Source organism: Thalia democratica, chromosome 5, assembly GCF_965202585.1.
Source record: "Thalia democratica chromosome 5, ktThaDemo2.hap1.1, whole genome shotgun sequence".
In the NCBI taxonomy this organism is placed as follows: Eukaryota; Metazoa; Chordata; class Thaliacea; order Salpida; family Salpidae; genus Thalia; species Thalia democratica.
Window position 1 is genome coordinate 60,128,591 of NC_139169.1, and position 23,529 is coordinate 60,152,119.

At 28.1% G+C, this 23,529-nt stretch overlaps 1 protein-coding gene across 2 annotated transcripts in view; it reads right to left on the reverse strand.

Annotated features, from left to right (window-relative positions):
* The window catches only part of LOC145835667 (extended synaptotagmin-2-like), a 30,202-nt gene continuing 6,673 nt past the window's right edge, over nt 1-23,529 (reverse strand). Inside the window, exons 8-22 of one of the 2 annotated variants that reach the window (XM_082943356.1) lie at nt 21,066-21,242; nt 20,252-20,351; nt 19,811-19,973; nt 18,418-18,466; nt 17,860-17,949; nt 17,494-17,574; nt 17,187-17,267; nt 16,348-16,431; nt 15,969-15,989; nt 12,529-12,681; nt 12,044-12,179; nt 11,425-11,662; nt 10,803-10,931; nt 1,383-1,562; nt 1-611 (exon numbers count right to left, since the gene is read on the reverse strand). In XM_082943356.1, the coding sequence (XP_082799482.1) occupies nt 596-611; nt 1,383-1,562; nt 10,803-10,931; nt 11,425-11,662; nt 12,044-12,179; nt 12,529-12,681; nt 15,969-15,989; nt 16,348-16,431; nt 17,187-17,267; nt 17,494-17,574; nt 17,860-17,949; nt 18,418-18,466; nt 19,811-19,973; nt 20,252-20,351; nt 21,066-21,242 (1,698 nt within the window). In that variant the 3' untranslated portion in view covers nt 1-595. The remainder of the gene's footprint in view (nt 612-1,382; nt 1,563-10,802; nt 10,932-11,424; nt 11,663-12,043; nt 12,180-12,528; nt 12,682-15,968; nt 15,990-16,347; nt 16,432-17,186; nt 17,268-17,493; nt 17,575-17,859; nt 17,950-18,417; nt 18,467-19,810; nt 19,974-20,251; nt 20,352-21,065; nt 21,243-23,529) is intronic. The other variant, XM_082943357.1, reaches the window with a different exon arrangement.

A 23,529-nucleotide genomic window follows, 5' to 3' on the forward strand; every position in this document is an offset into this window, starting at 1 on the left:
ACAAAGAAGGCAGAAGCAACTATAAGTCAAATAAATTCAAGTAACTGCAATCAAAATAATGCATATTGTTGAGAAAAAGTGTAATCAAATATATATATCAAAAAATTTGAAATAAAATATTTTACTGCACCAGTAAGTGCACTCTGGAGTTTTACTAATGAAAAAGTAACGTTATAACTTGTGTACCACATACTTGATAATAAATAGAAAGCAATTAAGTTTTGACACAATACCTGATATTAAAATATTATCGAAAATTTAACTTATTATCATTCTATATTGGAACTCAGGTGGTTTATAATACAATATTAAAACACTTGTCAGTAACAAAAAATAAAATTCAGGCGTTTTTTGTGCAGAGTAGCCCGTATAGTAACCGTTCAAGGCAAAAGTGTTTGTAATGATTTCTAAATTGCAACGTCTAAGTAGAAAAACTTTAGGTAATAAAAGGAATAAATGTTTGAAAAATTCACTTGATAGAAAAACAAACAGAAAATAGTTGACGAAAAATATACATGATGAAACTGAAAATCTCAATACTTCCGTCTATTTATCGACCAAATTTCTCGTGAAAATAAAACCTTCAGAAACTTTCTCATTCTAATGCATACCTGTATTGAAATATATGCAAAGTATTTTATTTTTCAAAAAACTGACTATTTGAGTTTATATCATAACCATAAAAATAAACAAAAATGTATTATAAAAAAATGTTTCACCCCGTCCAAAATGATGAAAGTCATCAAAAATACCAAAAGTTTTTAAGTTTTGCCTTTTATAAAATATATCTATTTTATTTCCTTATAACCACAGTTTAATAATTGTAATTGTTCGACTTAGAACTATAAGCAAAGAAATAAGAAAAAATTTCATACAGAAACAAACCAAAAAAAAAGTTCTTAACAAGTAATAGTAACTGATATCAAGAAAAATGTATTGTTTAAAACAAGCTTATATTTTTCTAACTTATATGGATAGTTTTAGTTTAATTTGATAGCTTCGGAATAAAGTTAATCATGATTGAGCAAAATACTATATATTCTTGAGTAAAACGCTTATTTCTTCAAAAGTTTTTTTTTCACTTTTTGAAAATCAAACGAAATTGTATTTATTATAAAAAAATCTCATTTAAATTTTTCACAGAAACTTTCTTTATAAATTACTTATAAATCTAAAAGTTTATAAATAAATTTGTGCCAGTATCAAATAAAAAACAAATACAGTTTTAAATACCATAACCATTTAAAACAACCAAAAGGTTGAATTTTAAAATATCCTCTTAAAAAAAAAACAAACGTAACGGCCCCTTTAATCCCCTTACTTGCTAAGATGGACCCCAATACCACTTTTGAAAACCCTGATTAAGAAAAAACAAAACAAACCATCTAGTGTGAGGAACGGAGAAATCGTGAAAGGAATTCAACAGGATTCCCACCGATCCCATCCTGGTTTTCTCCTTACTCAGGAATCCCGCGTGGTTCTTCACCGAGACCTTCAGGGAGAAATTATCAGTGTTCGAGATTCTCCTGTTGCTGAAACCGCTATTGATGTCGAACCTCAATCTTTTGAAAAATAAAAAATAATTTATCTTGGACGTTTTCGTACAAATAAAAAACTATTCAATATTTCAAAAAAAAAATTTTATCTGTTTTTTTGCTTCACCTTTGAACGTTGCTAGCCGTTTTTTACAAATAAAAGATAGTACTTAAGAACTACTTTTAATTTTAAAAAGTTACACTAAATTTAGAAGAGTTTATGAAATGAGATAAAACAAATTGTATTCAAGTTTTTTTTTTAACTTTTTTCACGCAAAACTATGATCAATTAGTAAAAATTGATTTTAATACAAATTAACGTTATTTTTTGTGACCGTCGCTTGGCGTGAAATAAGTTTAAGAAAATTAAACACAAGTTTAAAAAAAGTTAGCTTTTTTATAGGAAATAAAAAAATAGTTTTTGAAACCTGAAACTGAAATTTTTTTGTAAGTTAAACAACAATAATTTTAAGAGATTACTTTTCAAAAATACAAAAATTATTAAAAACACTTTTAAAAATAATCTGTTAAAAAATAACTTATGTATGTTAGATAAACTTAAACAAGTTTTCAAAAGCCATTTCACATCTGCATATGAATCAGGTATAAATTGTCTCATTAAAGTTTTTAATTTGCTAATCCATTCAATTTAACTATCAATACTAAGAAAAATATTTTTATTCTTTTATAAGCCTAATAAGATGCCGGTAAGTTTAAACTAATATGTACTAAAAACAAAATTTATACCAAAGTTAGTGTATGGGTAAACAATAACTTTTATATACAAGAAAAAACAACATATGAAGGAATTAAAATTTGTAACTAAATAAAATCTTTCATTTAAAAAAAATATATATATTATCAATTTGATAATGCACATATTTGAATTGAAAAATAAATCTATTTTACCCAGAAATTTTTATCAAAATGTTTTCAAATAGTACTGCTGTAGTATTCTTTAAGATATAGATAAATTTCTATTTTATTTAAAAAACTAAAAGTTAATTAAACATAATGGTACATATAAATGTTGGTCATAAATATTTGATCACTTTTCAATTCTTTAACGCACAAGACTTATCCAAACTAAATAAGGATAAAATTCTTGTAAGTTTTTGTATTACGTAAGATGGTGAAATAGTGAATTTTGAAAAACTCTAAATAACAAATAGTTCAATATTATGAAACTTTTCTAATAACTATTTGTTTGTGTCATTCTGATCTTTAGGTACATCCAGCAACTTAACAAAATTTCTAAAATTAAACAAACTAAGAAAAATTAAGATTGTGTCAATTTCAGGGTTGCCACTCTTTGAGCCAAAAAATCTTCCCTGAGTGACCAAAAATTTCCCTGAGTAACCTTAAATTTCCCTGAGTTTCCCTGAGTATTTTTCAAATCTTAAAAAAAAATTTTCTCTTCTAACACAAATTATTAATACCTCATTTTCATTTTTCTTATTTAATAATAAAAGGAAGGTTGTATGTGTATGCTTCTGCATTAAATTTATGAAAAAAACTGTTTTCAAAAACTCATCTTAAAAGGTTTAAACCAATTAAATATTAAAAACTAAATTTTTGCACAACTTTGTGTAAACTTGTTAGTTAACTTTCTACATAAAAGAATAAAGTTTAATTTGTTTGACATTTTAATTGACACTTTTCTTTAGTACACTTGAGAGCCCAATAAATTTCAGCAGCTGTTGAAGAAGTTGCAGCTGATATACTAGTTGAACTATTAGCCCCACCAAAATAAGAAGTAATTGCATTATTTTTACTCTTAGAGGCTTTCAATTTAAGATGTTTTTTTGACATACTGTGCGATTTCAATGCCCTTATACCCATGTTGGATAAGGCCATTGGTGTATCATCACCACACCACTTACATTTAAACTTCTCTTTGTCTACACCCTCAAGTAACCAATCTTTGAAGTCTTCATGGTTAAGCCAACTTTTTTTAAACAAGTTTTTAAACTGTACTTTACTCATAATACTTAAAAAAGCTTTTAAATTAAATCTGCAAAAAAGTTGTAAAGTATATTAAAACATTCACACTAAAAAAATTAATTACCATTACTGCTACTACTTTTGAAATTATTATTTATAAACAAAAATTTAACCTCTATTTTTTTAACAAAAGTAATACAACACTAATCTGTATTCATTTTAATTTTTTTTACTGAAAACAAGTAGTTGTAAACAAATAAAAAATAACTCTATTATTTAAAAAATAAGAACTAATAGTACAACATAGTGTTTTTTAAACTACATAAGTAACTAAAAATAAAAAGTTTATTAGAACTTTTCAATGAATAGTTAACAAAAACTTTCATTTCTCTAAACTGTTTGATTTTACTTAAGTAAATATAAATTTAAAACTTAAAAAAACTACAATTTTAATACTAAGAATATTGAAGAACTAGCCGCAAGGCTAAAAAAATTCTAAATAACCACTTAAATAATAAAAATTACTACTTTTGAACAAATATTGAAACTGGATTAACTAAACCTCATTCTAGATCTAGAAAAAAATTTCCCTGAGATTTTCAAAAACTTCCCTGAAATTTAGAGAAAGAATCAAAACTTCCCTGAGTTTCCCTGAGTTAAAAGAAAAATGCCAAAATTCCCTGAGTTTCCCTGAGATTCCCTGAGATTTTCTAAAGTTTGAAAATTCCCTGAGATTCCCTGAGTGTGTGGCAACCCTGCAATTTTGTACATACAACGTATTGTTTTCTATTTTGTGATAATATAAATAATTTGTAGCTACCAAACATTGTATCTAAAATTAAAGCTGTTTTAAAGTATGTTAAATACCGGTTTAAAAAGTAAAGAACACTTATTAGCATAAAAAGTTCAATTACGAGTTACCATAACAACACATAAACAATTGACTTGTTTTACTTTTTATAGCCAACAAAAGTAAAGTAATTAATGCTTTAGCAGCATAATTACAGCAGTATGTAAACTGCATACTGTCAGCATGGTTCTTTAGAAAATGGGGTTCTTCAGCAAATCTAAGAAAGGAAAAAAGCACGGCAAGAGCAAGAAAAAGGGTGGGAAATCGAAGAAGTCAAAAAAAGGCGGAAAAAGCCACAGCAAGAGTGGCGGCGAGCACCAGGAACAAAGCAGCCACTGTGGAGGGCACGACACTAGGCACGCGGCATGCTGCAGCAACAGCCAGGTCAGCCTGGACAGCGACCACCTGATGCAGCGGCACACGCCGGTCATCAGGCTCCATCATGAGTGCAAGACGTTCCACCCGCCGTGCGAGGAGGAGGACACGGAGGACGAGTATGAGGAGCAGGAGAAGCGCAGGTGCAAGAGGAAGCGGGTGAAGATCAAGAGCTCGGAAAGCTCGAACAAGTGCCGCGCCTTCGACAACGACAAGCTCGACTCGTGCGAGGAGTGCGAAGAATGCTGCCACGCCGACATATCGGAGGAGGACCACCTGTGCGGAGAGTGCCCGCACTCTAACGAAAAGCTTCTGTACCCGTCCTTACAGGAACTGGACATCAATGACTGCGACGATTCAGGCGATGAAGACAAAAACTTATACGAGGACTTCAACCAGAACCGGATCATCACCAGGCTCGGGTACAAGCACTACAAGGAGACGGTGATGAACACAAAGCGGGCGGCGCGCAAGGGACCAATCAGGCCGCTGGAAGAAGCCATGTGCAGGTGCGAGGAAGACGACTGCGACGTGTGCAACCCGTGCAACAGAAGGAAAAAGAAAAAGTGCAGCGACAGCTACGGAGGGTGCGACCCGTGCAAACCCAAGAAGAGGAAGAAGAAGAAGTGCAGAGATTCACACAGCGCCTGCTCGCGTTTCACCCGAAAATCCTCGTGCAAGCCCGCAAGGTCCTCCTGTCACTCACAATACGAGGACAACAACAAGTGCAGGACCCGCGGCTTTGAGGACTGCAGCAGCTTCCGCAGCATTCAGAGCATGAACTACGCCCCGTGCAAGAACACAGTGTCGTGCGACTGCGGATGCGGCGGTGGCGGCAGCACAAGGCACTCGTCCAGGAGAGGGGGAAGACCTTCAAGAGGGCGCAGGAGAAAGTCGAATTCGGGCAGCATTCTCGACGGGCTGATAGAAATTCCCTGCATCCTGATTGACGCGGTAGCCAATTTCGTTTGTAATTGACCCCGAAAACTACACTCAACACTTTTGAAAAAGTATTAGAAATCATAAATAAAGAACTATTGCTGTGCATAACTTTGTTTGTAGTAGTCTTAAAATTTTATTAGCTTTATTTTATGAAATAGAATAAAAAAATATTCTCATAAAAGTACTGTAAATAAAATATTAATGCTGTTTATTTTTAATGTTTAATGACTATCAAAACTATTTTTTAACATTTATTGTCTTAATTTTTTCGTAAGTTTCCTTGACTTTCGAATTTAATTCTGCGTCCTTGTAGTTTTTCGAAAGCTTCCTCAAACCTTCTTCGAAAACCTTCAGGTGTTTTCTATCGCAATCCGCCGGCCTCAGATTCTGAATTTCATCCAGCAGCTTGATCGCTATCAATTTACTTTCTTCCGTCTCCGCACTTTTTGCCACGCAGCCGAGCCTGAACTTCAGTTCGAAGCACTTCTGCCTGAAGCTCGGCACATTCCTGTTGTTCAACCCGTTGTGCGCCTGCTCGGCTTCGTACAGCATTTTGTGGAACCTCCTGCTCTCGTCGTACCGCCTCACCGAGTTCAGCACCTTCACCAGCTGACTCGGCGCCTCCTCCTCCTCGTTATTCTCCAGCTTCCGCACCGACTGCAGAATGGAGGTTATCCTTGCCACGTTGCTGTTCGCTGCGGTCAGCTCTCTCTGAAGGCTCTTCGCTAAATGGTCGCATTTCGCCTTGAAGCTCAGGTCGCTGTTTAAAATTTTGCGGCAGCTCGAGTCGTCGCTCTTGAACAGCCGGCCGTTGTTTGCCTTCTTCTTTTTCGACGTTCTTTTCTTGTTGGCTCGTTGCTCCTGCTGTTGGGGACTGACGAAGCTCTTGCAGTAGCTGTACATTGAGTTGATGAACATGTTGTTCTGAACGAAGTTACCTGAATACTGCATGTAAGGATTCAAGAAAGGTTGTATTACATGTTGCGGGTTCTCCTTTTTCTCCTTTTCGGACCGCGTGTCTTTCTTTCTCCACGGCGATTCGATTACTATTTTTGTCGACCAATCTTCGGGCTTATCAACTGAGGTTTCCTGTTTTTCTTCTTTTTTAGGAGGTGGTGAGTCGACTCTTTTGTGAGTAAAGAAAATCATGTTTTTGTAATTGTTAGTTGTGACTCTGCTCTTCACAGTTGTTTGTGTCTCGCTTTTTTCATTTGTTTTGTCTTCTTCAATTTCTGTGGTAGGAGCTGAATCTGAATTTTGAGTTTTCTTTTCCATTGAAACTTTTAAGAGTAGCTTAGATGTGAGAGGAAAAATTTTCCGACCCAATGAATTAGCATAGAAAACGTAAATTAAAAAGAATAACAAATAAATTCGTTACCATAGCAATTAAGTTTTAGCGGAAGAAAATAAAACTATACCATAAATAATAAAAATTAATTTATGTTTTAAAAAACTAATTGAGTAGGTTTTTCATATAAAGTACCAACTACGAAAACTAAAATTTATAACCTAAGGCAAAAAACTTAGACTAAATTTGATTTTTTAGCAGAAAAAAATAACATAACTAAAATATTAACACATTATCAAAAAATGATTAAAAAAAAAATTGGTAGTACTTTTGGAAAAAATATAATTTCATATAAAACTGTAGAGAAAGGATTTTACTATTTCTCAACTTAGGTGTGTTTCCTGGACTTTAGTTTTACGATTTTTTTTAAGAGTTGTGCATACTCGATCAATTAAATAAAAACAAATGAGAGCTTATGTGTTTTACACATTTAATTTTTAAATAAAAAACACAACAGTTACAACTAAATGGATATTTTTAGCTTCTTAAGTTGTTTCGCTCAATGTGGACTAAAAAAATATGATATAGTTAAGCTGTATAAAATGGTATACTAACATTTCCAACCCGCGTTCAGTTTCAACCCACACGATTCCCACCCGCTTAATTCCCACCCGGATCAAATCCAACCCGAATCAATTCCAACCCGATCAAATCCCACCTGAATCAATTCCCACCCAAATCAAATCCCACCCGATCATTTCCAACCCGAATCAATTCCAACCCGATCAATTCCCACCCGATCAAATCCAACCCGAATCGATTCCCACCCAAATCAATTCCAACCCGATCAATTCCCACCCGAATCAGTTCCCACCCGATCAAATCCCACCCGAATCGATTCCCACCCGATCAAATCCAACCCAAATCAATTCCAACCCGATTAAATCCCACCCGAATCAAATCCCACCCGATCAAATCTCACCCAAATCAAATCCAACCTGCACAATTCCAACACGAATTAAATACTGGCCAAATCAATTCCCACCCGATAAATTCCCTCACGTTCAAATCCCATCCAGGTAAATTATCACTCGAATGAATTCTCATTCGACTCTATCCAGTTCATAAATATTTCAAATAAAATAATTATCAACCTTTATACATGTTATACGGTTAGTTTTATGCATAAATTCTAATCCGTTTAATTTTTGTACATGTAAAGTTTAAAAGAAAGATTGATTACAAGTTTCAGTCAAGTTCCATTCTTTTTAAGCTTAAAATTTCATATTAACTCATATATTTCGACCAAAATAGTTTTCTTTAATAACGTTTAACAATTAAGTTATTAAATTATAGTAATTTTTTGTTTTTATTAATATTGAATTTTAGTTGTATTAAAATGTAAAACTTTGTAAAAAAAATATTTGATCATTAATGCTATGATAAATTTGAATCAATTTTTATAAGAGGCATTTAAGCTCATAACTTCAACTTATTAGTATCTGTATAAGTTTTTGTTCGTTACGAAATTCTTTTGTTTACAAAGTTTATTGAATATTTGTCTGGTTATTAATATATATTCAATTTTTTATCTCTCCAATTTCAATAATGTTGATATTTTAGTTATTTTAAAAATGTAGAACACAACGTTAAAAAAAAATCTAAGTTCTTTAGTAGGATTGATTCAGTTGAATCAGTTTTTATATAACGCATTTAAGCCAACAACTTAAATATTGTAGTATCTGTGTCAGTTTTCGTTTTTGTTCGTTATTAAATTCTTTTATTTCTGAAATTGGTTAATAATATTTATAAATATAAATCTTTGGTTAATTCTCATAGTACATTCTTAATGAAGATAAATTTATTGTAAGTGCTTTGAACACACTTATTTAAAAATCAATTTTTAAAAGTCCTATAGCGGTAGATATTAAGTTATAACATTTTTAGGAGGTGTTTAAAAATAGCATAAAAGACAATTGATAAATATGCATTTAAACATATTTTAGATTGTATTGATTTTAAATTATACAGTAAGACAAATGCATTTTACCCTGTATTATTTTAAACATTTACATCAGTCTTTGTGTAACAGTAAGTTTTTATTAGTTGTTTAAACTTTTTTTTAATTTATCTATTTTCACATGAATAATAAAACATATGTTTTAGAAAAAAAACTTCATAGTTACAATAAAAATAAGCTCATTTTTAGGTAGATATAGTACACAATTAAATTGGTTGGTTTAGAAGCGACTTAAAGAAAAAATTAAATAACAACTGAATAAGAACTTTTTTGAATGACAAATATTTTTTAAAAAAGATTAATTTTTCTATAATAACCTATTCGCGCCGCAGGCATCAAATACTTAAAATTGTTGTTAAATTAAACTTAGGAAGTATTGTTTTAAACAAGAAATATGAAACATTAAGCTTAATAAAACAAAAAAATAATAATTTCACTTTAAAAAAAATTATACCCAGCAATACTATTTCTCTAGTCGTTACAAAGGTAAATTTAATTGGAAATAGATCAGTTACCGTAGAATAACTTGTTAAAAAAATAGTTCGTATACTAAAAGACTTGAATTTGCTTTAAACCTGATTTGGACTAAATTGTTTTAGCCGTAAAAGCATTTTACAAAAGATAGGCCAATTTTCCTTGTCGGCCGTAATTACTTTTAAAAAATCTAGTTACCAACGAACAAAAATTATTTAGGTCTGGAGTTTAATAAAATAAGCATTAATATAATTATCAAATTCCAAAGTTCTTATTTAAGAAAACTATGTTGTACAGTACTATATTAATTTTTTGTTTAAATTAATTACAAAAACTAAAATATTATTAAGTGTCAATGTCAATTGTTCCAACTCGTACAAAAAATTAATTGGACATAAATTAGTTACCATGATAGAAAATGGTTCCGATACTTAAAACTTAATTATTATTTAAACCTGATCTGGATTAAACTTTAGTAACAATGATAGCATTTTACAAGTATCGTAGTTATCAACAAACAAAACTGACATTAAACTGAAAACATGATAAAATAAGAAACAATAACAATTTTAGCTTAAATAAAAAAATCATTTTTACCTTACTAATTTCATATTTCAAATGATTTTTAAAAATACAAAAACCAAAACTTTAATGTGAGTTCCAAGCGTATTAAAATTTTTAACTCGTACAAGAATAAGTATAATCGGGTTTGATAATATATGGGAATTGACCGGGTAGGAATTATGTAGATAAGAATTGATTCGGGTGGGAAATGATCGGGTGGGAATATTGATTTGAGCGGGAATCGATCGGGTGGGAATTGATCGGGTGGGATTTGATTTGGGTTGGAATTGATCGGGTGGGAATCGATCGGGTTGGAATTGATTCGGGTGGGATTTGATCGGGTTGGAATTGATTCGGATGGAAAATGATCGGGTGGAAAATGATCGGGTGGGAAATGATTCGGGTGGGATTTGATTTGGGTTGGAATTGATCGGGTGGGAATTGTGCGCGGGTTGGAACTGAACGGTTCCCGTATAAAATGATATATAAAAAAATAGGAAAAAAAAGTTCTCATAGATTTTTTTGTACACAGCAAAATATTTTAAAGAAAATGCCAACATAAAATAATTTTTTTAATTGTTTATAATGTATGTTTTTACTTTAAGAATTTAGCTCGTTAATAAATGGTTATACTTTTTCTAAGCATCGTCAATTTAAGCTGATTATTTTTTTATCATAATAAATGTTGCAAAAACTGTTTGAATACAAAAAGAATAGGTTTCAGCTTACGCAGTTAATTTTAATTTTCAAGTTTTAAGTTATTCAACTTTATTGTCTTTATATTATTAAAAAAAACTTTTAAAAACTAACAGCTCATCAAAGTTTGGGTTCAGGGACTTTTTGACAACTTTGGTCTTTTTGGTCATTTTAATTTCTGGCAGGGAAACTTTGACGTAGGGATCTGAAGTTGCATTGTCCTCATCACATATCATAAGGTTCCTAAATTAAATTTTTGAGACTTTTAATCGTTTTTGTAAATTCTTATTTTACCTTACACCAACATGCATTTGATTTTTAAACACTTCCTTTTAACTTGTATAAGTTGTTGAAAAATAACTAAAAAAAGATCGAACATTGTTCAAGACCATGCTAACTATCAGAGTAGAATCTTTACAATATTTTTTTGCATTTAAAAGTAGTTTGAAAATTAAAACTAATCTAGCATACTTTGTTTTAAAAAGTTAAATTGTAAGTTTAGCAAAACTTTTTATGAATCAAAACATAGTAAAAATATTAGAAAATACTTTTTCTGTGTTTTTAAGGTAGTATTTTACTTTATTATTATATATACAATTATATAACTATAAAAAGGTCTCTATGTACAAATAAATTCAATAAATTTTCATCTATTACAAACGCTAAAACCAAAAACATAAAATAAATTGCTTTAAATTTTATTAAATTTTTAAATAATAATTTTCAATCAACCCACTCCGCTTTGACGACCAACACCGATATGGTTCCGTGGTTCCACCTGATGGTCAGCATGATCCGCCCCTTTCCCTTGTCCGCCAGCCCCTCGTCACCACAGTTGCCATGGCCGTTGCCATGCGGCATCACGCTCATCTCGCTCGCTATGGAGGAGGAGGATGGCGACCTCTCGTGGTTGAAATTTCCTTCGGTGCTTATTTTTTCGGTGGAGTCGCAGCCGACTATCGTGGATGCATTGTCTGATTGTTACAAAAAACTTTGTTAAATCAAATTTTACTTAATTGAATTATAATTGGCTTAGAAAAAACACTGCTCAAAGGCTAAATTTCATTTTATGTCTGGTAAATCATGAGCTAAAAAAATCAAAAATTTATAAACTAAGTAGTTTGAGAACATGTTTTAAAAAAGGATAAGAAAGGGTTGAATAGGTTTCATCATTTAACTAAAAACAATTTTGCTACTACATATCTGTTACAAAACCTGAAAAAAATACACTAATTTGAAAAAACATACATTTAACTTTTCAGAATAAAATATTTTCTTGTTTATTTTAATCTGAACAACAACTTATTTTAGACAATATCTTTTACCTAGTAAATATTAAGAGTTATTTATTTTACCTTCATCATCAGTAGCAATTTCTACGCTGTTTGGCGGAACGGCTGTTCTTCTCCTGACTGAATTTGATTGGTTCTTATTCAGCACTTCGCTGGCGTCCAGTTTCGTGCTTCCAATGCTTTCCTTCGGTTGGAGAGTCTAAATGTGATTAAAAACTGACACTTTGTTATTAATTCTTTTACATTTATAAAAGTTACCTCAAATCTAAAGAGTCTAAGTGAAAGTAAATTTAAAAAAACTTATTATTATTTTGGGTCGAGATTTTTGTTACAAACTTTTAAACGAGTATTTTTTTAAAAAGTATAAACTAATAAATTTTTTAATATTTTTTTGTTTTATTAAAGTTGGGCATGTGTACTTGATCGTAGTAATATAATCAAAATCTTTATGTATTTTAACATTGTATTCAGAATTATATATAACTATATTTTTAAGTCTTAAAACTCATATATAGCATTATTAAGATTCAGGTTATACAGATTCGAACCCTCAACGAGAGTCTGAGTTTCAACTTCGAATTGGTTCCGGCGTCTTCCAGCTGAAAGCAGTCATCAACAGTCATGTTTTCGCTGTCTATGACGTCATTGAGCGATATTTCCAGGGTTCCCAACAATCTGATGTTAGTATTATCACTTTCCACCTGATTTTTTTTTAATTATCATGCACCTTCCTTTTGAAAATAACTTTTTCAAATATTTTTTGTAAAGTTTTTAAAATTTTATTTGTTTGTTTTGTATTATAACTTTTAGAAGTTTACTAAATTAAAAGTTTATTTGTTACATAAAATAAACAAAATAAATAACTCATGCAATTACATAAACATACATCATCACAAACTAATCTAAAATATTTTTTAATGTTTAATTCGAACAAATTAAATTTAAAAAATAACCATTCTGAACAAAAATTAGTTGCTTCAATTAAAAGTAACAAAAATATTTAAAAAGATTAATAAGTTTTTATTTTAAGTTATTACATATTTGTCATACTTTTATATTTATATATCATTATTTTCAAGGTATACTGTCAGATTTATCCAACCAACTAAAGAAAGTAATTCTTTACATTTAAACAATTTCAAATATCAAACAATTTAGTTGTATAATAACATAATATTATAACAACCTAAAACAATTTATCTATGATTTATAAACGAAAAAATAAAGTTCGTTTTTCTTTTTTAACTTGTATCAATTAGCCTTAGCCAGGCCAAGCCACTAATTAGAAGTTTAAATTACTAGACTAAAACTAAACTTAATAATCTCTCCAAACGTTTAAGTTTTATGGTAAAAGTTATTATAGTAAACCCTAGCTAGATTTATAAACTACTGTACAACAATTAGTCTTTAAAATTGACTAACGTAGTTATCTAACTCTATTCTTAATTCATACCTTTTTTTGTGAATCAATGTTAAGTAACTTATACAATCTAAGCAGATTATTTCTAACAAAGAACAAAGAATTTCTACTCACTTTAAATTGAAACAATAGTATAAACATTAAAGGTGTACAAAAACAAGTACTACGGAAAGGTAACATTTTATAGGTTTATTAGTTTAGTGCTTTTAAAAACATATACTTTTAGAATTACTTACACATTAATTGGTAATGTACTTAAAATTATCAAAAAAAATTTTTGCATAAAATACAGTAAAATTCAAGTACAACTATAGTGTTTTTAATACAAGTTTTCTAAAAACTAGTTTTATAATAGTGTAGCGAAATTTTCTTAAATTAAATGTAAAATTCAAAACTAGTATCAACGTCTTATTTATTGTTATAAAAACTAAACATGTTAAACTTTGTTATAATAAAAATAAAAAATTCGTGAATACACAACGTCAAGTAGAACATAATTTAAAGTTGACAACATTTAATTAACACAATAGTACTTAGAATTTACAGTTAGATCACAAAAAACGTTTTTTGAATATTTTTAAATTAAAAACTTTTTCTGATTTAAAATTAATTAGTTTTAAAAATTGCAAACTTAAAAACAAAACAATTTTTTACACTAATGGTTTTATTGTTTTTTGATATTTTTTTTTTGTTTTACACTTTAGCTAACTTATTTTACTTGGTTTTAAATCAACACCTCCCTAAAAATAAGCTTTAATCAATCTAAACTTTTTTTTTCTGGTTTTATGAGTTAAATCTCAATCGTAGCTATTAAAGAATTATTTTTAATAATCTGCTTATAAGTTCATCGCAATTAATTTTAAAATTTAGTTAGATAGTTAATACAACCATACAGTTAAAAAATCATATTTTATAACTTAGGTATGAAATCATAATCTATCAATGGAATAATGCATAACCTAGTTTAATTTCTTAATCTACAGTTATTAAATGTATTAAATTTTGGTTATGGAAAATAAAGCACAACTAAAGTTTAAATTACTGTATAAGTCTCATAAAAAAGATTACAGGCCTTAGATACTTTTCTGTAAACGTAGATATTTTTCTATAAAATTTAAATTGTTTTAAAAATTAAGTTCTTAGGCTGATATACACCAAAAATTTTTATCAAATGTAAATATTTTTTTGGTCTTGAAATAATCTATGTGTTCAAATAAAGAAGAATTTATTTCATAATTCGCGTAAATACTTATAATATTTTTGGAAATAATGACTTCTACAAGTATTAAGTTATTAATGACAGCCCTAACAAAAAATTAAATACTAAGTGGCATAAGCAACTGTTTCAACGTCAATTTATTATCATTTCAGTTGTTAGTGTTTAATAAATAATTTCAGACTGTGCATGCTTATTTTGGGTACAAGTAAATACTTTGACTTTATTTACTAATTTTGATCAGACACAGTTTTAACATTTCTAAATTTTTCTCAATTTCAAAATCAACATTTCTTATAATTTACAGCATTCTTAATTTTAATAGGCTAACTCGATCTTAATACTGATATAACTGTTTGATTTAATCATATAAAATATTAGAGAATATAACTTTTACAATAAAAAGTAAATCAAGGTGCAAAGATCAGTTGCCTGTTTAGTGATTTCTTTACCTTCATCACTTACATTGTGCTTGAGAGTTCTTTTTATTAGTTGAAGCTTTTTGTTACTTTTGATCTTGATCTAAACACAGAGAAAACAAAAAGAAATTTTGTTAGTAAGCCTTTTATATAAGCAGTGGAGTTAATAGTAGTGTACTATGTAAGTTAAATGAAATTTATGATCTATCTAAGTTGAACATCAGTACAGTTCGAAAATTTTAGTTAGGACAAAGTTAGTTTCTAGTTATTTAGTTAATTAAGTTAATTAAGCTTTAAGATAAAGTTATATTAGGTGACATACTACGCTTTACAAACAAATTATGGATAACAAATTATTCATATTTACAAATTATAATATGCTACATGCATTTCCACATATAATTAACTTTATACATGGTTAATAAACCCTTAGAAATTTATAATTTAAATTTGTAAATTTGTTAGATTAACACTTAATAATGTAATATGAAAACTTTGTATATGTATATTATAAATTAATCAAATTGTACTATTAAAACTGCTAAAGTTGTTTTTTAGCTTAAGGTAAAAGTAATTAAAAAAAAACTTTTTAAGTTAGAATTATTTAGTAGACTGACTTTTGTACACATTTACTTTCCATTTTTACTCTATTAGCTATTTAAATTTTTATAAACAAAATTGAAAAAAGGAAAACTTAAAGTTTAATATAATTAAATAAATTATAAACGTAAATTGCTGTTAAACTTAACGCTTAAACTAAACAAAGGTTAATTACACCAGGAATGAATAATTTGTTAACACAAAAGTTTTTAACAGGCTTGCATGTTATGTTATAGAATGAGTTTAATAATATCTCACTATTATCAATGCTCAAAATAAAAATATGTTAAAAACTATTGTGTGTTTTTATTGCTAGCTGCATATTTTTCTCACCTCATAAGACTCTGGTTCAACCTAAAATTTGATGCGAAAATTTTAAAATTTGAAACAAAAACATCCTTGAAAACAACATCTTCAAAAGTATCAAAAACAAACAAACAAGTCATATACTTTAACTTGCTTCAAAGTATATACCACAAAAAAGTGCAAACTAAGTTTGAAACTTTTGTATTGCTCTTACCAATTCGTTTATACTTCTTAACCTTAGTTCTTCAAGTTCGCAAAACTTGTTTTTAACCTTAATCATGTTTAAGTAGTTATTAATTCAGCTTTTACTTTAAAAATTTTTCGTTCAAATTTACTGTCTTAAAATAAAAAAATAATAAAAACAAGAATAATTAGTCAAAAATGCTTGTATAAAATTCAGCAGTACCTCAAAACGAACTCTCCCGTTTCGTGGATTTTGTATCAACAACATGAAACGTTCCTCCCAAATTGGATTGCTGAAGTTAACCAACTAAAAAAAAGTAGATTAAAACTTTAATATAAGTTATTTTAACATCCTCTAAGTTTATAGGACTAACAAATTTTGTTATATAAAAAATTCATAGCAGGGGGTGATGACATTGGGGTACACAGCATTTTAAAGCACCTCAAAATGTTATATTTATCGATGCAGCTTTTGTTTGAATCGCAGAAACATTTAAAATATAAGAATAACAATTAAGCAATAATAAAAGTAAATAAACAAAGCATTTTATTTGCTCCGCACCTAATGACGACACACACGTCATCACTGGTTCATATCAATTGTTTATATTATAAAAACTGTTAACCAGCGTGTTACAAAAAAGTGTTAGTAATAGTCAATTGGTTTTGTACAAAAACGTTAACGCAGTGCAAGAAAAATGAGTAATGTGTAAGAAACACATCGTTCTTTGATTATAACTTGCTTTTTAAAGCAAACTTTTTTTTACCATTAAAATATACTTTAAGAACAAAATAGCTTTACTTAATAAACTGAAAACAAAACTAATTTTAGTTTTAAACGGACCTTTTTGTCCAAATAAAGTTTTTGTACATTTGTAAGCTAAATTTATACGTTAATGAAGTGCAAAAAAAAAATTGAGTAATGTGTAAAAAACATATTATTTTGGATTTTAACATGTTTAAAAGCAAACTTCATAGTTTTTACGAAATTCTTTTAAAAATACACTTTAAGAATAAATTTAACAAAATAGCTTTACTTAATAAATTGGTAACAAAACAAACTTTAGTTTTAAAAGGATCCTTTTGTCCAGGAACAGTTGCTTTTAAGTGAACGTTGGATGTTAGGCTGTCTTTACTTTTTGACTGAAAAAAAAAGTTAATTTATATATATTTAATCTAACTAAGCCTCATAGATACATTATTAATAACATTATACTTGACAGTTTAGTATAAACAAAAAAAAATTCCTTATATTAAGTTTTAAGATTTACAAGAAATAAGACTTATTTCAGTAACATAACTGTTATTAATACTTTAATTTGAATACAAACTTTTTTCTATATTTTTTTTAAATATAAAGTAAACTCACAGGTAAACCAATAGCTTGGTCAACATATATTGACAGTAGAGTTGAGCTGGTGTTTACATTTTTCGAACTTAACTGTACCGCCTGTATATTAAAAAAATGGGCTTAAATAATATTTAAAAGTATTATAAGTTACTCACATCACACTGGCAAAACAACAGAGAGCTTTACAACTAGGAGCAATTTAAATTACAATAAACAACTTTAAACTTAGAGTATATCAATTTGTTTTATACATAAATTTGTAGATACAAAAGTATTTAAACATAAAACAATTAAAAACTGAACGAAATTTTGAATAAATCATAGTTAAAACTATTTAAAATTACTCTACGTTATATTGCAGAAATAAAATATTTGAACACATACATTTTCAATATGTTGGCTGTTATCAGATAAGTTCATCCATTCAAATTTCATGTGTATGCTTCCATGCTGCACTTCTGATAATTCTATCCACTAAATTATTTATAAAACGTTAGCAAAAAAGAATATAAATATCATATCAAAATTATCAAGTTATCTGTATTCATAAAAAGCAGTCACATAATCAAATATCATTTACTGTAAAACCTTGTAAGATATAATTTGTAGAACTACTAATATATAATAAAAGTGTAATAAAGTACAAGTAAATAAAGTTTATAAGACATGTACATTATTTATAATTACGCTCTAAAATGCTTCATTAATTCAATTAAAATTAATTTACGTAAAATTAAGCTACTAAACTGTAAAAACAGAGCATTGCCTGCTTTGTTTTTAATTTTAAACACGAGATTACAAACGAAAACAATTTTGTTTGGGAAACAAAAACGTACATTGCGTTGAAACAATGAACTAATTATAAAACAAAAGTGAAATGCTGTTTACGACGTACTATTACGTAATAATACTTATGTATGAAGTTATCAACAATTAACTTACATCATCTACAATTCCTTTTTCATACACCGATTTCACTGCTATTGAAGCTCTGGTAAACAAGTATTTAATTAAAGCTTTTTAAAAATGTAGTAAAATGAACATTTTTTAAACCAAGAGTATATTGTTAAATGGCACCATTCTTATTACAAAAATATAAAAAATTGCAGCAGCTAAGAGTCTGGTTAAACTAATATACATTAACATTTAATGTTAATTTAAATTTCAAATTAACAAATGCAGCGTTTTTTATACATGTCTATGAAATGATTGATACGAATATCTAAAAATAGTATTAAGTTATAACTGGGTATCAAAGTAATATTTTTCACAGCTACCTGTTTGTTATACAGAACTCGCTAAGTTTAACTTCTAGACAAAATTAATTTAGTCATTTATGATAAATTGAAGACTTTAAGAAGAAAAGCTTTGTTTTAAACTTTATTTTACTAACTATAAACTGTTGAAACTAGGTTAAATGTTTCAGGGTCTTTTAGGCAAACTAACTAGTCTGAGTGACCAAAAACGCTGAAGTCACTAGAAAATAACTTGGTCAGTCTGAGTTTAACAAAAATTATTTAAAAAATTTTGTGCTTATTTGGCTCCATATACTTATATTCTACTTAAAAATCACTAAGATTTTGTATGACTGTACAATGAACATTGAACACATGTGTTTGAAACTTTATGTTTACAAAACATTATAATGCATACCTTTGGAAAAGCTTTAATACCTCATTAACTAAAACATTAAATTATAAAATTTTATATAAATGATTGAAGTAAGTATGGTTATTTTTTTTTTTAGAACAGTACTCAGATTCAAATATTTTACAAAAAAATAATTTAAGTTCTCTGATATTTTACATACTTAGTGTTTTAATATTTTTTGTTCAAACTTAAACTATAATGTTATAAGCAATAATAATTTTGTAAGACAAACTCTAATTTTCAACTTAAAATGATGAAGTTATCACAATAAGTCGTAATCTTTGCACTCAGTTGAAATTTTTTAATGTTTTATAAAAGTAGAGCTAGCTACAAGGAAGAAAAATTTACTTAATAGTTAAAATCATTAATATAAAACTGAGAAGAATTTACTGGTAGAACACAAGTCAACAAAAAAATAATAAAGTGTTTTTGAAAACTGAATTAACTTAACATTATCTAAGTTCTAACAAACTACTCTGAGTTTTGCCAAAAAAAATTAAACTATTTTTTTCAGAAATTTTTAACTAGCCGAAGTGTATGACAATCCTGATGTATTAATGTTTTATCCAAGTTAATCAAAATGTTTTACCCAGTTTTTGTTCAACAACTTAAACTTTTCATGACTAAACTTCACTATCACAGTTTTAATTAGTCTTAACTTTCTAACAAGCAATAAAACACAAACTTTCCAAGCAAATCATCCGGATTGAGTTTGTCATCGTCGAAAACGGAAATTTCAACGCTGGAGTGCCACAAGTCTTGTATTATGACGTCATAAACTTCGTCGTTCCAAGCAGGGTTGAGCTGCTCGCTGATAGTCGCAGTTCGCTTTTTGAACTCGCGTCCCACTGTTGAGTAAACTAATAAAAGAAAACTATTTAAACAAAAAGATAAACTTTAAATAGAAAAATACTTAAATATTAAGATAATTTTTTTTTTAATTAATAGGTAGTATTTTTTTCCCTAAAAAAAAATTGCAACATTTGAATAACTGTTAGCATAAATAAAGAAAATATCGAGAATAAACTAACAATTTAAGAATAATGGTTATTTATCTTCTTTTTTTTAATTATGAAACTATTTAAAGGTAGACATATTTATGATTATAAACATAAAAAGGTAGTACCTTTAACAACTACATAAGGATCGCTTGTGTTTTTTTTGAACAAGTTTTTGTCTTTTGCCACTAAATTTCTCGCTTCTAATACATGGATTCTCAGAACACCCTGTTTTTGAGTTAAGTTTAAATTAATTAGATAATTTAAAAGACCTAACGAAATTTACCTTGTAGATGAGTTGTTTTATTATATGTAATATTTTACCTCTACTTAAAATTCAAAACAAGTATTGTAAAAAAGTACAGTATTGTGAAAGTTATTTTATACACACGAGTCAGGGCACACGCTTTTGGCTATATTTTCAGGAACTTTTCTCTATTTAGTTTAAATATTTATTATATATTTTATATCAGTTTTAGACATCTATAAGATGTTATTAAATGTAAAAATATCTTCTCAACAAGAGAACATTTTAGTATTTTAAGTAATTAAAGTGTTGAAATTTAAACTTTTTGTATAGTTTATCATATTTAAGTCTTACTAAACCAAGGTAAAATTAAAGCGGTGATATACGGCTAGTTAAAACTTTATACTTGTCAGCTATTGTAAGTACCATTTGGTTTATGTATATTTTTTTAATCTAGATCAACAGTTATAAAAAAATGAAAAAAAAAACTACAAATATAACTTGTAATAAACACATTTATAATCTTTTTCTTAACTAATCTTATCATAAACTGCATAATAAAGCTTTACTTTTAAGCTAAAATAAAACAAAGGTTTTTTAAACTTTAAACAAGATAAATCTACCGTGAAGTAAATTAAAATGCGAATTTATACGCCAAGCGACTTCACTACCAGAAACTCGGATTATCGACAAACCTCGGGCATGGGGTACTTCAGCGCTGATATGTCCACTCCTTCCACCATTTTGACCACGTACTTCTCCGGAAACACCATGATTCCCCTCACGCTTTCGGTTATTCCCCCGCGAAGCAACCCGTCGAATACGGGAAAGTCGAACATGTTGGCCAGCTCCGTCAGGTTGAAGTCGATTTTCTGCAAAAATTAAAAAAATATATTATAACAAAATAAAAATGCTCGAATACAGAAAAGTTTGTTTTAGTTGTAGTCTTATTTGTGTATTGGAATACTTTTATATATGCTAACATACCGTTTATTGCAAATAAAACCAGTATTTAAATATAGCAAAATTGAAGTCGATTTTCTGCGAATATTTCAACATTGAACTCAATATTAAACTGAGTTTATAAATTTAAACATAAATTTAATATTAAGAGTAAGTTTAATAAAAAATGGTGAAATGTTATGTTCTAGTTAAAGTTTAACCACGTGTCTTAAATGTACTAAAATACCATTCAGCTGAATAAAACAGATTTTTAACATCTCAATAAAAGTTTTTTTAAAGTTTTTACTTGCAGTATAAACTAAGTTATAGTCTGTACTTATGTAAATAAACTATTAAACAATAAATATTAGCAGTCTCCTTCAGGTTGAAATCTTTTTTCTTTTAACATTTAATGTAATTTGTAGGAAAATATAATTGTGATGATGCGGTTGTATTTATTTTATGGTGCGATGAATTAAATACAAACTGTTGGCATTTCGAAAATGTTTGTTTCTCTCGTAGTTTAACTATGTGTATTAGAAAACGTTAACACACCACTTCATTGCACATAAAATCAGTATTTAAATATCTATCAAAACTGATTAAAATTTAAAAAAAAATGGTTTTATATCCTGTAGATTGGTGTTTTAACTATAAGTTATGAAAATAAACTATTCAAAAATTAAAAATAGTGGAAAAAAATGCTACGATTGCAAAAGTTTTAATACGTTTTATATTGGGATGTAAAGCGCGTTTATATTTAACAGTGAGTTTATGCTGTAGAACATTTTATTGTTTTGCAACATTTTTACAAGTGTGTACAAAAAGTAGTTTTTTCTTATAAAGTTTAACGACAAAAAACTAACTTTCACACAAGCTGTATGCAAGTAGTTTGTTTAAATTGCATCGAGTACAAAAACTAAATTTTTGAAAATTATAAATGTAAATTCTACAGTAACTTTTAAAACTTTATCGTTTAGAACGCATATACTTTAGATCTTACCTGTTAAATTAAGTAACCATTATTAAAAAAATTCAAAATGTTTATCTTACCTATAGAGACTGATGTACATTTTTTAAAAGTTGATTTGGTTGTAAAAATTATAATACTATTTTAAAAGGATGGTGACATAACTTACAATTTTTTTGTTAAAATATAAAAGAAGATTATTCAAGCAGTATATCAAAGAAAAACAATAATTTGCAAATACAGTGGTTAATAAGAAATGCAGATTTTATGTTGAAAACAACTTAAAGCTTTAATTTAAAGACGCGTATATAAATACTTAAAAAACACGTGTTTCAACCACATAAGAATTTAATTGAGCTTACAATCATTTAAAATGATACAGTGAGAACATGTTGTACTAAAAATTACACATATTTTGTTAAAGTCTTTCTTTTTAACTTACGTTAAATAAAATAATTTAGTTTCAAAACTTATAACATAAATGTAAAAAATATCTCCTTCAATAAGACTTTATTAGTGGTTAAAGATTTTCTCAATTTTTTATTAAAACAATATTTGAGTGTTTAAAAATTAGTACAATAAACTTATAGTTTAATACAACACATATATTAGATTGTATCAATTTTTTGAAAATTAACAAATATAACACATTATTTATTAAATATAACACATTAGTTATAAAGAAAAATACATTTATATACCAACTAGAACAAAAACACCTTACATCTTTAACAGTTATATACAGTTTAAGTACTCAATGATTTTCTTTAAAAAAGTATTAAAAATTGACTTTGTAAAATACCTAACAGTTAATTTTTATGTTCTCATTTTTAATTGTTATATAAAAAAAAAAGATAACTCCGGTAGAAATTATTCTATAAATGTACATACTTGAAATTTAAACACGCATGACTATAAACAAGATGATGATCTGAAAGATAAATTAACTTTAAATACATAATTTGAAGACGATTTGACAAAAAATATTGCATATATGTTTGAGGCGGGAAGTATTATAAAGTCACTGAAGCAAGCAAGTCACGTGATTAATGAATTCTAACTATTTGGCCGTGGCTTCTAAATATAAATATACTTAAAAACGGAAAACATGGCACTTATATTTTATCAAATATAAATGAACTTATTAATAAAACTTTGATATTTTTTAAAACTATAAACTTTATATAAATTATGCAGAACTAGTAGATAAAAAAGTAAATTAAGTCACAACATACAATTGAAAGTTA